The sequence below is a fragment of the Amphiprion ocellaris genome, chromosome 14 (genome assembly GCF_022539595.1).
Source record: "Amphiprion ocellaris isolate individual 3 ecotype Okinawa chromosome 14, ASM2253959v1, whole genome shotgun sequence".
Lineage (NCBI taxonomy): Eukaryota > Metazoa > Chordata > Actinopteri > Pomacentridae > Amphiprion > Amphiprion ocellaris.
In genome coordinates, this window is record NC_072779.1 from 14,199,261 (window position 1) to 14,216,831 (window position 17,571).

The 17,571-nt window shown below is 39.3% G+C and overlaps 1 protein-coding gene across 2 annotated transcripts; it reads right to left on the bottom strand.

Moving 5' to 3' along the window:
• Positions 1 to 1,064: 1,064 nt before the first annotated feature.
• Positions 1,065 to 12,867, bottom strand: LOC111574261 (calpain-5-like). Of its 2 annotated transcripts, none has more exons than XM_023278760.3 (13): positions 12,664 to 12,867; positions 10,178 to 10,366; positions 9,786 to 9,917; positions 8,545 to 8,753; positions 7,994 to 8,186; positions 7,719 to 7,909; positions 6,935 to 7,012; positions 6,644 to 6,839; positions 6,443 to 6,565; positions 4,170 to 4,372; positions 3,597 to 3,718; positions 3,363 to 3,499; positions 1,065 to 1,774 (listed from the first exon to the last, which is right to left on the bottom strand). In XM_023278760.3, the coding sequence occupies exons 2-13, from the start codon at positions 10,340 to 10,342 to the stop codon at positions 1,592 to 1,594; spliced, it is 1,932 nt and encodes a 643-aa protein (XP_023134528.2). In that variant the 5' UTR covers positions 10,343 to 10,366; positions 12,664 to 12,867; the 3' UTR covers positions 1,065 to 1,591. The 2 variants fall into 2 exon arrangements, with proteins under 2 accessions (XP_023134528.2, XP_023134529.2); XM_023278761.3 differs by lacking the exon at positions 12,664 to 12,867 and adding an exon at positions 11,863 to 12,575.
• Between the last annotated feature and the right edge of the window lie 4,704 nt (positions 12,868 to 17,571).

Sequence of the window (17,571 nt, forward strand, 5' to 3'; positions counted from 1 at the left end):
TGAGGTGCAGGGTAGCTGCTTAGTCATATTGTACCTCCATTGTACAGCAGATGTACAGAAGATGAAGGAGTGATGCTAGACAGGAGGATGCAACAGAATTCATGCATGTAAAACAAAACTATACACTGTATCTCATCTTCAAATAGGTTAAGATTGTTAGGCTATGTATGTATGTATGTAAATATGATGGGAAAAACCACCCCTCCTTCCCCCTTTTTTCAGAACTATGTAACTTAAAATGACAATATTCAGGTTGCTCTATGCTATGTATCAATAAATGTTTTGCACCCTGGAAAAAGAGAAAAACAACACACACACACTGGCTGTCTCTGCACTCCTGGATCCACCTCTCCTGTTTGGGCTTCATCGGACACTCCTTCATCCGGACAGAGAGCCGATGAATGCAGCGCTCTGTGTGCAGGCCCACACAGTCTGTCCTGAGTACCACTGCTGAGTGTTAGTATATCTGTGTGTGTGCGGTAGGTAGGTAGGTAGGTAGGTAGGTAGGTAGGTAGGTAGGTGGGTAGGTGGGTGTGGGTGGCCTGTCAGGAAGCTTCGCTGACCCTGAGGACTTCTGGCCTCTGCCCCATGTACAGGCCTGATGAGCACAAAGGTGAATTTCGGGACAAGAGACAGCGCCGACGTGCCCCTTTTTCTGTGGTTGCTCCTGTACATTCCTATCTTCTGAATGTGTAAACCTGTACACGTGGTGTGAAAATTCCTCTATTAATGTGTATCAAGAGAATGGAACAAAGACAAAAAATGTTACTTTTTAAATTATTATCTTTATTATTATTATTATTATTATTATTACTCTTATTATTGTCTAGCTTTGTAAAACTGCTGATCCATCTGGCATACCTCAGCAGGCCTTTCCCCAACTTTGAAAAAGGACAAACGACTGACGGGGAAATGAGGTTTTGGATAAACTATTTTTAATTGTGGTTGAAGCAATAGACTTTTTGAACTTTGAATTGTGCATGGCTGTGTCTTGAGTGTAAAAAAACAAAATATTGCAGTTTGGGAACTGGACTGAAATAAAAAGAGGAAGAAAACCAGAGTCGTGGGAGTGCTTGGTCCTCGAATAGATTCCTTTTTTTATTCATTTTGTTGTTTAAGAATATGCAGCTAGTTATTAAAAATGACAAAGAAATGTGATTGTAAACTGGTGGAAGAAGGAGACAGAAGATGTATTACAGAGACACATGATATTCTGACTTGTACAATAGGAAGCTTCTCTGCATAGTGATTATTTTGATAATTGTGAGGTGTGAATGATAAATTTCCACCATATCATTCACAGCATCAGGAATGTGAATCCCATAGTGCTCACAGTATAGTGTAATGGAAAAATACATTTACAACAACATCATTATAAAAATGTTCTATAAATTACGCAAACATTTTTAAAAGAGCAATAAAAGCAATTCAACATTTCGACATAATTCACCGAAGTGCAAATGACAGCATTCACCAATATAAAAAGCTTGTACTGCTGCTGGTTTTGGCCCCAGTCAAATAAGTTACACAAGATGTTCACCACGTAATTCAGAGCTGGAAATGATTCGGCTCTCTCAGGTCACTGTGGAGGTCACATGGCGGTCAGCTGAGACGAAGTGATGATCCTCAGGCTGATGTTTCCCGGCATCTCGTCGGCCATCTGCTGGCCTCGCTTCCTCAGCTGGAGCCTCTGGGGGTCGGTGGAGTCCTTCACTGAGCCGGACAGAACCACTTGGCCCATAAACTCGTCCTTCACTGCGTTACTGTTCCACACCTGAGGAGGACAAGTCAGTTTTTGTTTGTTGTTTTTTGGCCTTTATTATATAGGACAGTGGCGAGAGAGACAGGAAATGTGGGGAGGGCATGCAGCAAATGGCCGTGAGTCGGACTTAAACCCACGACCGCTGCATCGGGGACTATAGTCCCAGTTAATGGGTCGCCTGCTCAACCAGTGGAGCTGCCGGGGTGCCCCACAAGTCAGTTTTAAAGTTTCTCTCTGGTCAAGGTTACCTCTGCAGGATGTTCCACCTTCACTGTGCACAGTGATGTATGTTCAGAGGGATAGACACTTTTTCTAATTTAATTATAAGGTCCTTAATGGCTTCCTAATCCCTTACATTACTTTATTGCTGTCTTTGAACATAGACTTTTCCCAAACACACTCTAATGATTGGATCACGTTTTTACTGAGCTTGGAAACTCCAGTTTGACTCACTGTGCACCTGTAGCTTCAATCAACATGCAGAACAATCCAAAGTTTGACTTATTTTTATCTTTAAGGCAATTTAGCTTCTTAAACTTGTCTAATTTTACCTCCAACTGTTCTAGTTTTAGTTGATTTGTTTATCTTAACCTTTAAATTCTCTGAGAACAGTTTAATTATTTTACTTATTAGCTTTTTAAATAGTTTTATCATCATTCCTATCTAAATTTCTCAATTGTGTTCCAACATCTTTTGCTCATTTTCTTACTCAGCTCTATTGTAAATGAAGCCACCATACCTCAGCGTATTCAGAGTGTAAGTAAATGTTGCATTAATATATGAAATGTGAGTTTGAGCTGCTGCTTGCAGGATTTGTGAACAAACCAATTCTACGTGATGTGAAAACTATAATCCTGCTTTGCCCATAAACTAAGAAAGTCAGTCCTGATTTAGGAGATATCTTTTATCCAATTATTCAGTTCATGAAATGAAGCATATATTCATAGATTCTGGACTTTTTCATCATTTGAGGAATTTCTAATCCGGTCATTTTTATGTGGGAAAACAGGCACAAGTTATTATTCAAACATGCCTGGAGGGGCTCTTTAAATATACGTAAAATCTGAAATGTCACATATGACTAAATGGCCACAGGACATTGTAGAGTTTTGATAGAGAGCTGTAGACCCTGATTTGGTTACTTTTGGAGATAATCAGGCCAATATGATGTACTGCTCCCTCAGTTACAGCTAATGGATATCACAGCTGCAGATTGATCACGAGCTTGCTTTTCTAGTACAAGGAGTTAGTCTGTTCATTTTTAGAATTACAGAGAGCTCTAAATATTCATATTATATAACAAGACTTTGTAAATAAATGTAGAAATGTAATAAGAATTCAGCTACAAAAAACTGTGACTTTTAATTTCCCATGAGTGAAAATTCTCCTCCCTCTTGTTCTCTCAAAGCCTCTTAAAAACAAATTCAGTCATTGAAAAATGCATCATTTTTGAGCTTAAAGCATGGCTGATTTTCGATGTCTGAAAAGTTGACATTTTGAAGATTCATGGCTTTAACAAGACGCTGACATACAGTCCGTTTGCTCCGCTAGTCACTGACGTTCATCACAGTCAGCAGGAGAGATGACAGATGCATCTTACCTCCACAGTTATGGGCTTCCTGGGCTTTTTCCTGTAGAAAATGCCACTGGTTGCAAACTCTGGTTGCAAAGTGTCCTTCTTGATGGAGGATTTCACTGAGTGGCCCTCGCAGTATATGATCACATAGGGGTCGGCACCTGCGTAAAAACATGTAAAGATGCGTGTTATTTAGGACTTTATGCTCTGAATAGCAGGTTTGGAGTGGAAAGTCTGGCTTGGTGCAGGTCCTCTAACCTCCTGAACTGTCCTGGTTCTGAAGCCCCTCAGCTCCGTGGATGTAAACGTGAGTCACAACCTGTGGATATCCAAGGAATGAACTCCAGCATCTTATCCTTGGCTTGTCCACTGACAGCTCCCTGTGAGAATAGAGGAGAGTGAAAGGACCAAGATAGAAACTAAGCATCTATTTCTTGGCATTCTGGCCTCGACCTTGCTATCAGCAAACTGCGTATCATAGACAGAATGTTGGCTTGATCATCACCCAACTTGGATGATCTGTAGTGTATATGAGCGAACATGACGTGTTTGTGAGGTGAGCCAAAAAGAACGTCTGAAAAAAAAGTTTAAAAGCATCTTTTGCCAAGAAAAGCAGTCAGAGATTTAATGTGAATGTTTCAATTCTCCAAAACACTAGTTTGAGTGTTTTTCTTGGAGAGTTTGAAATGAACAGTCAAAGAACAGTTGTGTGTCTTAAGACCTGATTATTATATTTCTTTCTGCCAACATTGTCAGCAGCCATGATGTTGATTTACTCGGACTCAGATACACATCATCGCTCATTTGACGCCACACATATTATTATCTTACCGGCAGCCTGAGTCCACATCAGTGAAGACTCGGATCATGTAATCGCCCAGCGTCAGAGGCTTGAAGGTTGTGGGAATGATGACGTACCGACCCTGAGTCAGCACACATCTCATGAACACTGTCCGAGCATTGATGTAGGTGGACGTCTGCACACACTGTTGGGTCAAGATGTCGTGCAGCCGATATTTCCTGTTCAGTTCCACCTGGAAGAGAATTTGAGGCTTTACAGAAGCAGAAAATAACTCAAAACCGTTACTCAACTAATATGCATCACAAATTTCAGTTCCATGTAGTTTGACGAAGAACCAAACCAAAATCTTATCAACCAAATCTTATCTTATCAACTACATAGAATCAACCAAAATCCAGAGAAATTCGCTGGATTTTGGTTGATTTTTTAAATGAATGTTCTTAAAGAAAATATTCGAAGTTTTACTGATATATATGTAATCACTTTAGATATTTTTAGGATTTTTTTTGGAAGATTTTTACTCATTTTTTGAAAATATTTACAAGAATTTTCTTGCCAAATTTGGGGAATTTTTTTATTTTTTATTTTTTTTAAATAAAACTTTTAAGGGAAACTTTTAAGGAATTTTTGGAATTTTCTTCCTGAAGGCTTTGCAAATTTTCAGAAATTTGGGGATTTTTTTTTGCTGAAATTTTGGATTTTTTTCAGACAAGGAAACAATATTTTTTGGTGCCCCTAAATGAGGTGAAATATCATAATAAGGAGGAGTATTAAGTTGCTGTTTGCCTTGTGTATAGAATTTTCTGCCTCCTGGTGGCAGAAGAGTGAATAAAACCTGAATTTAACTCAAGCTACTGTTGAGGTACTTTAAGTGCAGAGTGCTATAGTTCTGGAAAGATGATCAGTGTGTTACTTTAGTAATATGAAGAAAACAATCCCTTTGAGTGGGATACATGCTTATTATGCATATCCTTTGCTGCTGAGAAGCTAAAAGCCACACTAAAGTTATCATATTAATTTAATCCTCAGACTCCAGGCTTTCACTGAGCTGCTTGAATTCCCCTTACATTTCAACCGTATTTAAAATCTTACATTGAACATATCATGACTGCTTGCTCTATGTCTAAATGACATTCTTTTACAGCTCTCCAAAAGGAAACAACAAAGTGAAATGAGTAAGGACATAAAAACAGATCCAGTCTGGAATCAGTCAGATAAATGGGGAGGACACATCCCTCTCATGATGACCATAGATGACAAGGGTTGAATCGAGTTTAGCATTTCAGTTTCTCAGAAGCTTTACAGGCCCGGCTCGCAAAGTTGTTTTCCTTTTAATCGCAGGCTCTTTACGGCACCAGCGTTTGTTGGCGTCCAGTACGTACAACTTTTGGCAGCACTTCTGTCGTCACGATAAGAGGGCATAGTGTGTGTTTGAACTTAGCCAGATCTCTGACAAGTAAATCTCTTCAGAGGAAACAGGAGGTCAGTTTGTTTCATGCAGCTTCAAGGCCTCATTTGAAAGTGACAATCTAATCGCAGCATGTAGGATAAAATCTAACCTCACTGCTGTTTTAAAGGGGAACTGAGTTTACTGTGCAGCATAATAATCAGTTTAAAACTCCGCTGAAACTTTACTGAGTTGCACTAATTTGTCTTTTTACTATTTGTGTTTTTATTACTCTGTTGTATAATTAGGCAAATCCATGTATTCTGATTTGTCCAGCTTATTGCAAGGTTGTGGTTCCATAATTGCACAGTATAGAGTACTTTAGAGAGGATGTTAACACTTTTATTACTCTTTTGATCTCCAGCGACTAATAAATCTCCTCAGAACTTGCGAACGTGTTTGAATGTGTTTGGCTTTGCACTGCTCTTCAGCTTGAAACAATCAGCGAAAGCATGTGCATTCTTTGTGTCATTTAACCTATGATTTAGCCTCTTGCTGAAATGGCTTGTTTTGGGTCTGATAAAACTATCAAACAATGTTTGCCTGTGATTAAAAAGTCCCAACTGGTCACTGTTTGCTCGACAAATGAGGAGAAAACTCAAATAAAGCCAAGTTCTTTGACCAACATGAAAGCCAAAATATGGTGAGATTGTCCAGCTTCAGCCCAAAATAAACTGAAATTCGATTAATGTCTTCTTCCCAGACGAACATTGTTTCCTCTGTAATGAGTTCATCTTTAAAGAGGCTCACCATGATCTTGTTTCACAACAACTTCATAAATTTGTGGCTTATAATTCGCTCTTAACCATTCAATCAATCAATAAAATATGGTAGAAGAGTTATACTACATGTTACCTTGAAGACACCAAAACCAATGGTAAAATTTTCTCCTTGACCAAACTTTCTGTGGATCTTCATGTCTTTCTGCTGCAATGAGATCAGGACCTCATCTGCCTCCTTTGTAACATCAAACAGGTACTGCAAAAGAAGTTGAAAAGGATTCAGCATGTATGTGCAGATGACGTGAGGAGAGGGTGCACTGAGAGTTTGTACTACCTGTGGGTTCTGCAGGAATGTCTGTTTGTGATTAGCGCAGCCTCCACAGCGGTTCAACAGCGGCTCTGCGTTTTTGGTCCAACTCCCAAAGTGCACAGCTTCATGCCACGTCTTATGGATGCTGATCACTGAGGTGTTGATGAGACGGCAAACATCTGCATCGGTGAAGAACTTGCACCAGTCTGTGAATGACATCCTGTAGGTGTGAACAGAAAATGCATTTTTACACTTAGAAAAAGAAGACAAACTTCACAGGTGGACTTCTGTAGCTGGAGGAACTTAATAACTAACCAGAACTCGCCATCATCCTCCACTGTGATGCCAAGGTTGCCCCTTTCTGTGTCGCCAACCTTTGACCACTCCTCAGAGCTGGCAAACAGAAAGCAAAAGAAGGTGTTAATGCACCTTTGAGCTGCTCATAGATAGAAACAAATAGTTTTAAAGTTCATCCATGAATCACTGTTTAATCATTAAATGTGCCCATTAAAAAAAAAAGCTTTTTCATAGAATATCCTGTCTGCTGTAGTCAGATTACATATAAATAAGCTCCATCAGACTCTAAAGTTATATGTTTTCATACCAGGGATGAGTCAGAGACAACATCCACTTGTCTGCTATCCTTTTATAAACTCAATATGTTCCAAATAGTCATTATTTTTGACCAAAAACAATAAATGATTTCCTCTAAATCATTACACATGACCCTTGTGATCTTCAGAGCAAGAGTTTTGCCTGCAGCCTCCCACTCCTGTGCTGGTTAGAATGATACTTTTGAAAAAAAAAAAAAAAATCTGATTGTTTTTGGCATCTATTAAATACACAGGCTGTCGGGCAATGGAGGAGGATAAAACCACAGGATGTACTGGAAAGATTTCATACCATAATCCACCATAACCACCATGAATTCAAGCTGACCACAGCTTCTGTTTTCCATGAAAGACCTCACCAGTAATCATTACTTTGCAAGGCTCTAAGTGTTCCATTTCGAAAGTCTCTGAAAAGCTTCGTAAGGAATAACACCTTTAATGGAATAAACACTGGAGACAAAATGAATTTCAACATGCGTCCTCCTCACCTGTCACTCCAGGCTCCTTTCCACTCAGTCTTGCCCCAGGGGTTCCTCATGCGGATCAGGGGGATGGTTTCGTTTCTGAAGTAGGCCAGCAGCCCGTGACCCAAACGCACCTTCTTCACTGCAGTCACTGAGTATGCATGACCCTTCACCAACCCGTTTGCCATCCTCGCCTCAATTTCATGAGGCTGCGCCTGTGAGATTTTAACAACAACGATAAAGCCAGCATCTCTAAAGAGCGGAGACAGAAGATGCAAACATTCAGAAACAGCACAGACCTGGATGGAGCAGCTTATGATTCCTCCACGGTCATACACCTTCAGCAGGTCCTCAAACAGCTTGTCTTGTTTTTCCTGGTCGTTAAAGTAGCCGCCTTCCTCCACTTTGATGGCTTCAGCGACAGCACCACTGAAATCCACCACAGCGTCTCCAGTGTTTCCCCCTTCAAGGGACTCATAGCAGCCAGACAGCCTGGACACACACACAGATCACAAGTTAGGTTCAAGCTGGGATTTGCCTCACAATTTGTAACGCAAACCAACATAACGCCACTATATTGTCATTTATCTGCAACCTACACAGAAGAACAGGTTATTTTAATCGGCCTATGCAAGGAAGTAGCTTTTATTATAATAATAACTGCCAATATATTAGTAGTAGTAATATAAACAGTTATGGAATTTATATTTGTAGCAGTTATTTTGTCATATTTAAATTACTAATCATATATGATTTTATTTTATGTTTTCAACTACACATAAGTACAACAAAAAGACTAAATTAAAGCTTTGTTACTGTATAAGGGTCAGTTTGCTTTAGGTTTACTGACTTGGCGTAGGCCTTCTCCAGCAGAGCACTCCAGAACTCGTTGTTGTCTTTAGAGTGACAGTAGATGAGTTCTCCGTTGATCGTGGGCAGTCGGTCGTCCACCACCACGTCGACCCACTCGCCAAAGATCCAGAACTGAAAGTGGAAGATTCCAGCGTAGCTTTCTGGGTGTTTGTCGTCCCACTCCTGCTCCTTCCAGTCAGGAATCACCTGGAAACACACAAAAAACAACAACATTTTAACAAACATTTACACACACTAGAACTGTACAGTAATACAATTAGGATAAAACTTTAATTTTTTTCACAGAAGTTTTTTTAAAATCAAATTTTAATGTATTTAAACATGTTTAATTTCATGCTTCAAGTATTTATGAACATAGGTGTAAAACACATGATCTATTTCACCCATATTTTCACAAACTGCAGTTTTTTTGTGAGGAATTCTGTTCATTTCAGAATATAACCAACATCAGCTGAAGGTATTTGTGGCTTGAATAACTTCTCACAGATGTTTCCTTCCTTAAAACTCACACAACCTGTTGGGCATTTACTTCTTGAGCAGTTTGTCCTGCGCAGTAGTGCTCTGTGAACTTTTAATGAGGATAAGACCAAACTGATGACAGTGGATAGTTTCCAAAACCTCCACACTCTCTGTCAGTTTCACTTTGTGTGATAACTTCTCTGAACAGAAGTTGGTAGAAAAACCTGTGCGAGTTTTCCAACAAAACTGTGCACAAAGGATTGAATGTGAAGTTTGTTGCTGATATTTGATTCTTCATAGTTAACTTCTCCACGTCCTCATATCATTGCTTTCATGTTTCCCTCTTTTCCCAGTTGTTGTTTAACATACAGTGCTTGGGTTGATCCTCTGAAATGTAAAATAGGTGACTATGGTTTGTAACTTTATTTTGAAACTTTAAAAGCCGCTACAACAGGTTTCACAAGTCTCACTCCGACTTTTATCTGTAACTGTTGATGTAAAAGTAATAAAACTTTGCCAGTCTAGATACATTTGACCACAAAAGTCACTTTGCCAAACAGATTTCATGTTGCTGTTAAATATGAACCCCTACTGTTAAGATTTGAACTGCGCCGTCAGCTGGTTACATTTTTCAACATTAACCCACCTCACTGCTGCATCTATAGTCTGCAGAGCTACAGTCCATACATTGGGTACAACACTAAGCATGCCAGCCTCTTGGCTCCAACATCTGGAAAAAAAGGAATAAAATGACGTCACCTTCTTCCAGAGGTTTGGTTTTGAAGCCAGGCAGGAGCAGGCGGCAACAAACCAGCAGTTTCCCACAACTCCCTGGTTCAAGTCGTGGGAGCTGATGCCCTCCACAAACAGATGAGGTGCTTGACTGATCTCCTGCAACAGACAAGTTCACAGACTTTACACGCTTTACCTCATAATATTTGTAGAAGACTTGACCATTGAAAGAAAAAGAGTAACTTTAAGTAGATTCTAGGTTCAGATTGTTGTGGAGGTACAGTATCTCTAAGACGAACCTGGAAAATGTTCAAAATAATCACATAAATATGTACCTTGTGTAAAACAGTGACTATATTAATATGCAGCACTAATGTAATTCCCTGATGGAACAACAACCACCACTTCCTGCCACTTACCCCTGGCCGTTTCCATTCCACCAACCCAGGTGGTGGTTTCCTGAAATATAGTGATGTGTTGATGGCGGGGAACTCTGGATCCTCAAACAGCGTCTTGTCATTGATGCAGTCCTTCTTCAGCTCAGCGTAGTGCTGGTTTTTGTACGGGACAGCGGAGGAGAACATGGTCCAGACACAGAAGCCTCACAGCTGCAGATTGAAGTAAGACACCAGATGTTTCCAGACTTTATATATGGGCAGCGGCTTCCCTCTGAACTCTGGTTCTGATCATTTTTGGGCAGCGTGTGCTGAAGTGTATCCTGTAAATCCCTGTGCTGCTTCATTTCCAGACCACATCAGACTGCACTATGACCCTGTGGACAGTCTAGGTTTACTGATGAGCAGACTGAAGTTTCATAGTCAGGTATAAAATGTTGTTTTCACAACACTGAAAAACTGAAACATCTTCACTAAAATTTGGCTTAGGATTGTGTCTGCTGAAGGTAGCTCACCAAAACTGACACTTGCTGTTTTTTGACTGATGCACTGCTATTCTCTGAAAGACAAAAGATTCTCACAAGCCTTTTAAATTGTATTTTTTTTTTATCCATCAATAGCTTTTCTTCACACTTTACCAGCAGGCAACAAAGGCTGCCACAGAGTGTGTGATTGACACTGTGAAGCAGTTCCAACTTACTTTGAATTGGAAGAATAACTTGTATATATTTACGGCTGAATTACGTCTCATAGAGAAGAACTGAACTATGACAGATTATGTGATGAAAAACACAGCTGTATTCTCTGGGGAACCACTTTTGAACTTTTCGTCCCCTTACGCTGACCAGTCAGTGCTGCGTTTGGACAACATGAGCCAATGTAATTATCTAGAAAAGAACTTGATGTTTTCTTTCTGCCAACAATAACGCATCATGACATACCAAAAAATATTTACTGGCAGTGATGGAAGAAGTATTTAAGTAGAAGTACTAATAGCACAATATGAAAATACTCAATTAAAAATAAAGTACATTCAAAGCTAAGTAAAAGTAAATAAACAATAAAATGTGTTTAAAGTATCAAAAGTAATCATTGTTCAGTAAAAATGTTGTTAATAAGTGTTTTACTGATATCTATGAGGTTTGAAGATTAATATTAGTGCTGCATTAACATGAATGTTAACATGAACATGATGTATATTATATTTGGTAGTTTAATCTACAAGTTTAACGTCATCAGATTCTATCATGATGATCATGATGTCCTGTGAAAACCACATATCAAACTGGAATCTGAAATTTTACCTGAAGTAGTCAGACAAATGTGGTGCCATAAAATATAAAATACTTGCCTCAGAGATGTAGTTGAGTAGAAGCACTAAGTTGCATAAAACAGAAACATTCCCATAAAGTCCAAATGCCATGAATTTAGACTTAAGTACAGCACCTGAGTGATTGTTTCATTCTAACACTGTTTACTGGAAACAACAAGCTCTAAATTAAGAGATATTCTGTCTTCTCTAGAACAGCCTTTTCTTTAGAAGGTAGGTGATTAGTAATCAAGGAAATGACCCTCCACTTACATCTGTAGTGTAAACAGATCTACCAGGAAGAGACAAATAAGAATAAGAATTAACTGAACGTGTTCTAAAATTGAAAATCATTACAGGTAACTGTAAGAAAAAGAGAAACGTAAGATTCTGACCGTACCTCTCACACAGCTTCCGGCTTCTCAACGAGGAAGTTTCCAGGTCTTGTACCTGCCTGTCTCGCCTTCCTGCAACCCTGTGGCCTATTTATGCATGTGAGCTATTCAAAGCCACACCCTGGCTGTGTTTGTCACTATGCACTGGATTTCATTATTCCCTAGTGTTACTGTTTCACCTGAATACTTTATGGCCACTTCAAAGAGAAAATGATGGCTTCTGTTGCTATGGGTGAGAGGTGAGGCGAGGTTACGAGTCGACTTGCTGCTTGTGTGAGTGTTATCTGTTTGAGGGTTCCTGGCTAATGTGCTCAGGCAGGTTATTTTTGGTTCGTTATTTCATTTACCCTCCTGTAGCGGGCTAAAATCGAAGTGCAGGTCTGTTTGTTTCTGACATTTTGCAATATGTGGTTCTCTATTCTCTGCTAAATCTGTGTCATGGACGTAAAGGTGAAAACAGGTAACATTCCCCACATTTCTGGCATGCATGTCGACACATGGGTGGGATGCTAGAGACACTGTTTTGCGAGTCCTTTCAGATTTGTCTCATCATTTTTGTAGTCGGGCTTATGCTCACGTGTAGCTGAGAAACCATTTTAATGAAGCTTTAAATGGATACACAGAGTCTAAAACGTCCACACCAGTCAGCAAATACTGATAGTAAGAATGAAGGCTTGAGGCAAGGATGTTAAACTAAAGATGGTAATGAAGTCAATCAAACAGAACAGGAAATGCCATATAGTCAGTACTATGAAACCAAAGTGAAGCAAAACACACACGAATAAGATCTCAGAAGCAGCACTCACCAGGTGAGTCGTATTATCCTCTCAGTGTTGAGCTCAAACTCATTCAACGTCCTGTTAAGCTCCTTTAAGATGTGTTTAAATCAAGCTCTGCTGCATAAAAAAAAAGAAAAAAACCTTCTCACAACCTAATGCCGTTTCTTGAGTTTCAACTTCAGGCTACGAGGGCTTCCACACACTAACACAGCCTGAAAACTGGTCTGACAAGCACCTCTCTGCAGCAGGAGGTGCTGAGAAAAGGCTGGTATGGTGATTACAAGAAGGGAGGGAAGGGGAGACTGAAACTGAACACCTTCAATCCTACCACCCTGCCAGCCCATAGGTGAAACAAGTAAAAACCTGTCCTCTTTAGCACAGCAGCATCAGAAAACTGACATTTAATGCAATGTTTGCGTCACTGTATGTGTGTTTGTGTCGCTCGATTGCAACAGTTATCTTCATTAAATCGTTTAGTCTGTGATGTTTTGCTTCACCGGTTAGCCAAAGCTCTGTCAAATTGAGCAAACATCACTAATAAGCCATATCCTATCCGTGCACTGTGAGTGAACTGTGGGAATAAGGCAAAACTGGCAGACGCTCAGTACTCGGGGTTTAATACAAGCACTTTGTGTCCCTCAGACTGACAAAAATCTAGTCGGGATAATTCCAGCTTTAAACTGAGAGCAAACAAGGCAACTGAAAAAGAATGTTTTCAGGGAGCCAATATTAATAAGGTACATCCATACAGGAGTTAAGTATACAGGCCACAGAAGAAAATGAAGAACTTTTTCAAATAAAAATAAATCACTGGGATTAGTTGTGATCTGAGAGGAGACCAGTGCAGGGTTGTGGATGTGAGCAACAGTTTATGAGGAAAGGGTGTTGCAATGACGGGGGGAAATATGTAATTACACCATGCGTGACGGGAATCAATTTCAAAGGAAGACAGCACTTCCTCTGATAGAATGCAGGAAACGCCAAACAAGCTACTGTGCTGTAAATCTAATAGTAAACAATTCATTGGGTAAATCAAGGGCAGCCTAAGTGCGACCAGAGGGTGCATTCAGGGTCACCTGATAAAAGGTCGCTTCCTTGTGGGAACGTATATGTTCTCAGAGAAACTGCATTCCAGTTACACATTTATGCTACGCAGCAAATCTGAAGTTATCACAGAATTTAAACTTTGTGAAAGATGTAACTGCTTTTCCATGAACTGTATATAAACGGTGGATGTAGACATGATGTGATGTGACTCGTGGTCTCATTCTTTGCATTTGGTTGTAGCCATCTTGTTCTTTTGAAACCAACTTGACGAGCAAAAGGTGGATCTGACTGAGAACTTGAGGACTCTAAACACACCAATGTGGTAATGAATCATCAATCACAAGGTAGCCATTCCCTAAAGCATATCCTGCTTCATCACCTTTTTGCTTCTGCATGGGAGCATAATTTACACATTTCACATCATGCTATATTCCAAAAGTCTTGAAACTAGTGATTAAGACCATAAACTCATTGGGAAATGTTCACTGATGCAGAAGTAGGGTCATTTTCTCACAGACCATACAAAACAATCAAACGTCTTTTGCAACCAGAGGAGTCGCCCCCTGCTGGCTGTTAGAAAAAATGCAGGTTAAAAGCAACACATTGGCTTCACTTTTCAGACCCAGAGGCAAGGTCCATCTTTTTGCACAATTCATGACAGAGCTTCAACATTTATTTTAGGTTAGGTTCCGTAATCTGTAGTGTCATAGGATCTTAGCTATATTATTATATTTAATTTACTTTATTCACCATAATTAATAAGATCTCACTCTAATAAGTATTATGGTCGAGTAAAGTAGAAGTTTGTATAATTTTTGAAGAGCTTTAATCCCAAATACGTAAATTACTCAGGCAAAATCACACCACAAACAGCACTATGTCTTATATTCAAACTTGTTAGGTTAAATTTCATCTTTATGCACTGGAAAATATTTCATAACAATGAGGGTCAAAAACTGCAGTACAGTGGTTAAGACTGTCACCTCATAGGTCCAAGGTTCTGGATTCCAGTCGTGGCCTGTGGTCTGTCTGTGTGGAGTTTGCATCCGGGTTCTCCGGCTTCCTCTCACAATCCAAAAACATGCTGAGGCTAATCGGTGATTCTAAATTGTCCGTTGGTGTGAATGTGATTGTGATTGTTGTCTGTCTCTACATGTAGGCCTGTGATAGACTGGCGACTTCAGAGTTCAGAGTTCCCTGTGTGTTTGGACTGTGTGAGGAAGTACCCGGAGAAAACCCACGCATGCACAGGGAGAACATGCAAACTCCATGCAGAAAGCTCCCAGGCCCAGATGGGACACGAACCGGGAACCTTCTAGCTGTGAGGCAACGGTGCTAACCACCGAGCCACTGTGCATTATTATAAAAGCAACAGCTCACGGCATTTTGCTAGTGCTCCAGCAAAGAGATCTCTCCCTTGCTGATAAATATTTCCTTGTCATGCTTTTTTTTTTTTTTTTTTTTTTTTAAAAGAAAACCTGAATCACCTCTAAAACACACATTCCCCAGAGCCCAGGGATACACAATGGAGACTGTGTTTGAATCTGACTAGAACAGGATGGATTAAAGAGAAACATTCAGTCAATACAGAATGTTGCAATGTCAGATAAGTTGTTCAGGCATAATAGATAAGTGTATTGTTCACAGATATTGATTATGAGACCTCAGGAATTACAAATATGCATTCCTAAGTCATGTATTTCTACAAAACTTCTTTACTAGAGCTGTTCTCATCAGGTTGCCTTCCACTGTTTTCCTCCATATTACTTTTTTAAATACTAAATGACCATGTGCCATAAATGATGATTCTGGCAGAATGACAAATCAGCTTCATGTTTTTTATGACTGTTTTTTTCTTCTACAGAAAATGAATCAGTTTCTTTGTTTGTAGTTGTATTCATGGAGAAAAGACTAAACATGCCTTACAGTGGAACATTTCTTATTCGATCTGAACTGAACACACAGTGCAGACAATAGCTGTGACATCATGGTGCCTCACTTCTGTGGAAACTTCTAATTGTAGAAAATGACCTTTTACTGCTACTAATTAATACTCAGTAGGTCTTTAATTCCCTAGAATACTTGGCATCAACAGCAGACATTTAGTTCTGATGGCTCATGTTAAACATTTACAGTCTTTTTTTATAGCACATTGATGAGATAACCACTGATAAGTTATAGTTCCTGTTTACATTTCTTCATTTTTGGCAAAATGCCTACCCCAAAATAGATCTCAGAGGAATTCAAATGTTGATTTTAGTAGAGAACCTTATCAACTTTTGAGCCTCATTAGGCAGAAATGTCAAATTATTGCATGAGCAGATCACAGCCAACAGATGGCAGGACAATCATACAGCTGAACATGACTGTCCATCTCTACAAACAGCATGGATATGTCCAGTAGAGAGCAGCACAGATACACAGTAGTGAGTCTGATTATGTACTAGCTGGGAGGAGGGGACTCTGTCCAGCAGCTAAACAATGAAAAGGTGAATCTACATAAATATCCGGTGTAAAGACTCATTTATGGTTTGTGATTAGGTTATTAATTAAGATGCAAATTATTTATAAATCATTAATGGACGATTCTAAATAAGTTGTAGCAGTTTTAATACATTGAGGCTGCTCAGTATTCGGCAAGATAAATATTCAGTTACTCTCAATGCTCTAGTTATGCTCTGTTTCAGTAATAATAATATATCTTAGCAAGCTCGTTAATAAATAGTGATGTGTTTTGCAGTTTACAGTAAAGCTCCATTTTTTGCCAGCTTTAGATGTTAGTAACTCATTAGTAAAGGACATATTTTACAAGACGTTTCAACAGCTAATCAAATGATTCAAAGGATTCATGTTTCTTGTTTGTTTGTTTTGCCATATGCAGCAGTAAACAAGTTATTAGCACAATGAAACTGACTATGTGTTCCTACATTGTGGCCTGATTAACCTATTTACGGGTAAAACTAGAATGGACAATTCTTAGAGAAATTGCAAGTGTGATTGCAGAAAGTTGCTGCATATCATTTTCAGTCACTCATTTGCAGCCTTAAGATTAGAAGACAATCTCCTCAGCCAACCGAGCCACCGTGTTTGTAACTCATAAATACATGGTCATAAAAAAAACTACAATGACAGCAGAAATCATGGATGGTTTTGGGAGGCTGCAGATATTTAAGAGTGGGACCAAGAATGACTGAGCAGCACACCAAGTAAAGGTGTAACATCTCAAATACTGTCCTACAGAATACACTAAGACATATGAAGCATCACATTGTACCTTTTAACATCCAGTGTGATCTGTGATAATAATCAGGTTGGCTCCTGACAGCATGTTACAAATCTCAGTGCAAATATTGCCAAAGCCTTAGAGTCAGAACCTCTTAAGTTCATATCCCAAATGACCCATTCTGACTAAAAAGATTTGTTGACAAGGGCTAAATGCAACTAACAGTGATGATGCTGACAAGTACAAATGCTGATGGAGAAGAGCAAGAAAGCAAAATAAGCAATTAGGTCTGAGGCTGAACACTACGGATAAATGAGGGCTCACTATTTGGCAGGCAACAGGTCACTGCTGGCCTTTTTAATCTAATGAGTGAACAGCTTTTTAATGATTTATAAAGTGCTCAACCTAATTAATAGCCTAATTATAAACCCTTTATAAATCCTCTATAAGGGTAGCCTTATTGACAAGAGATATCACATATTTCAGAGATTTTATTGGATGAATGTGCAGGAGATCATTTTTTCTGATGTATTAAACTCCTTGGTGTGCTATATATAAGAACAAGTCATCAGAACATTACTGTTATATTCCATGTCTTGGCTAAATGTAGGGATTACTGGGTGGCTGTAGGTGTAATGAATACAAAAGATGCCATCAGTGATTTT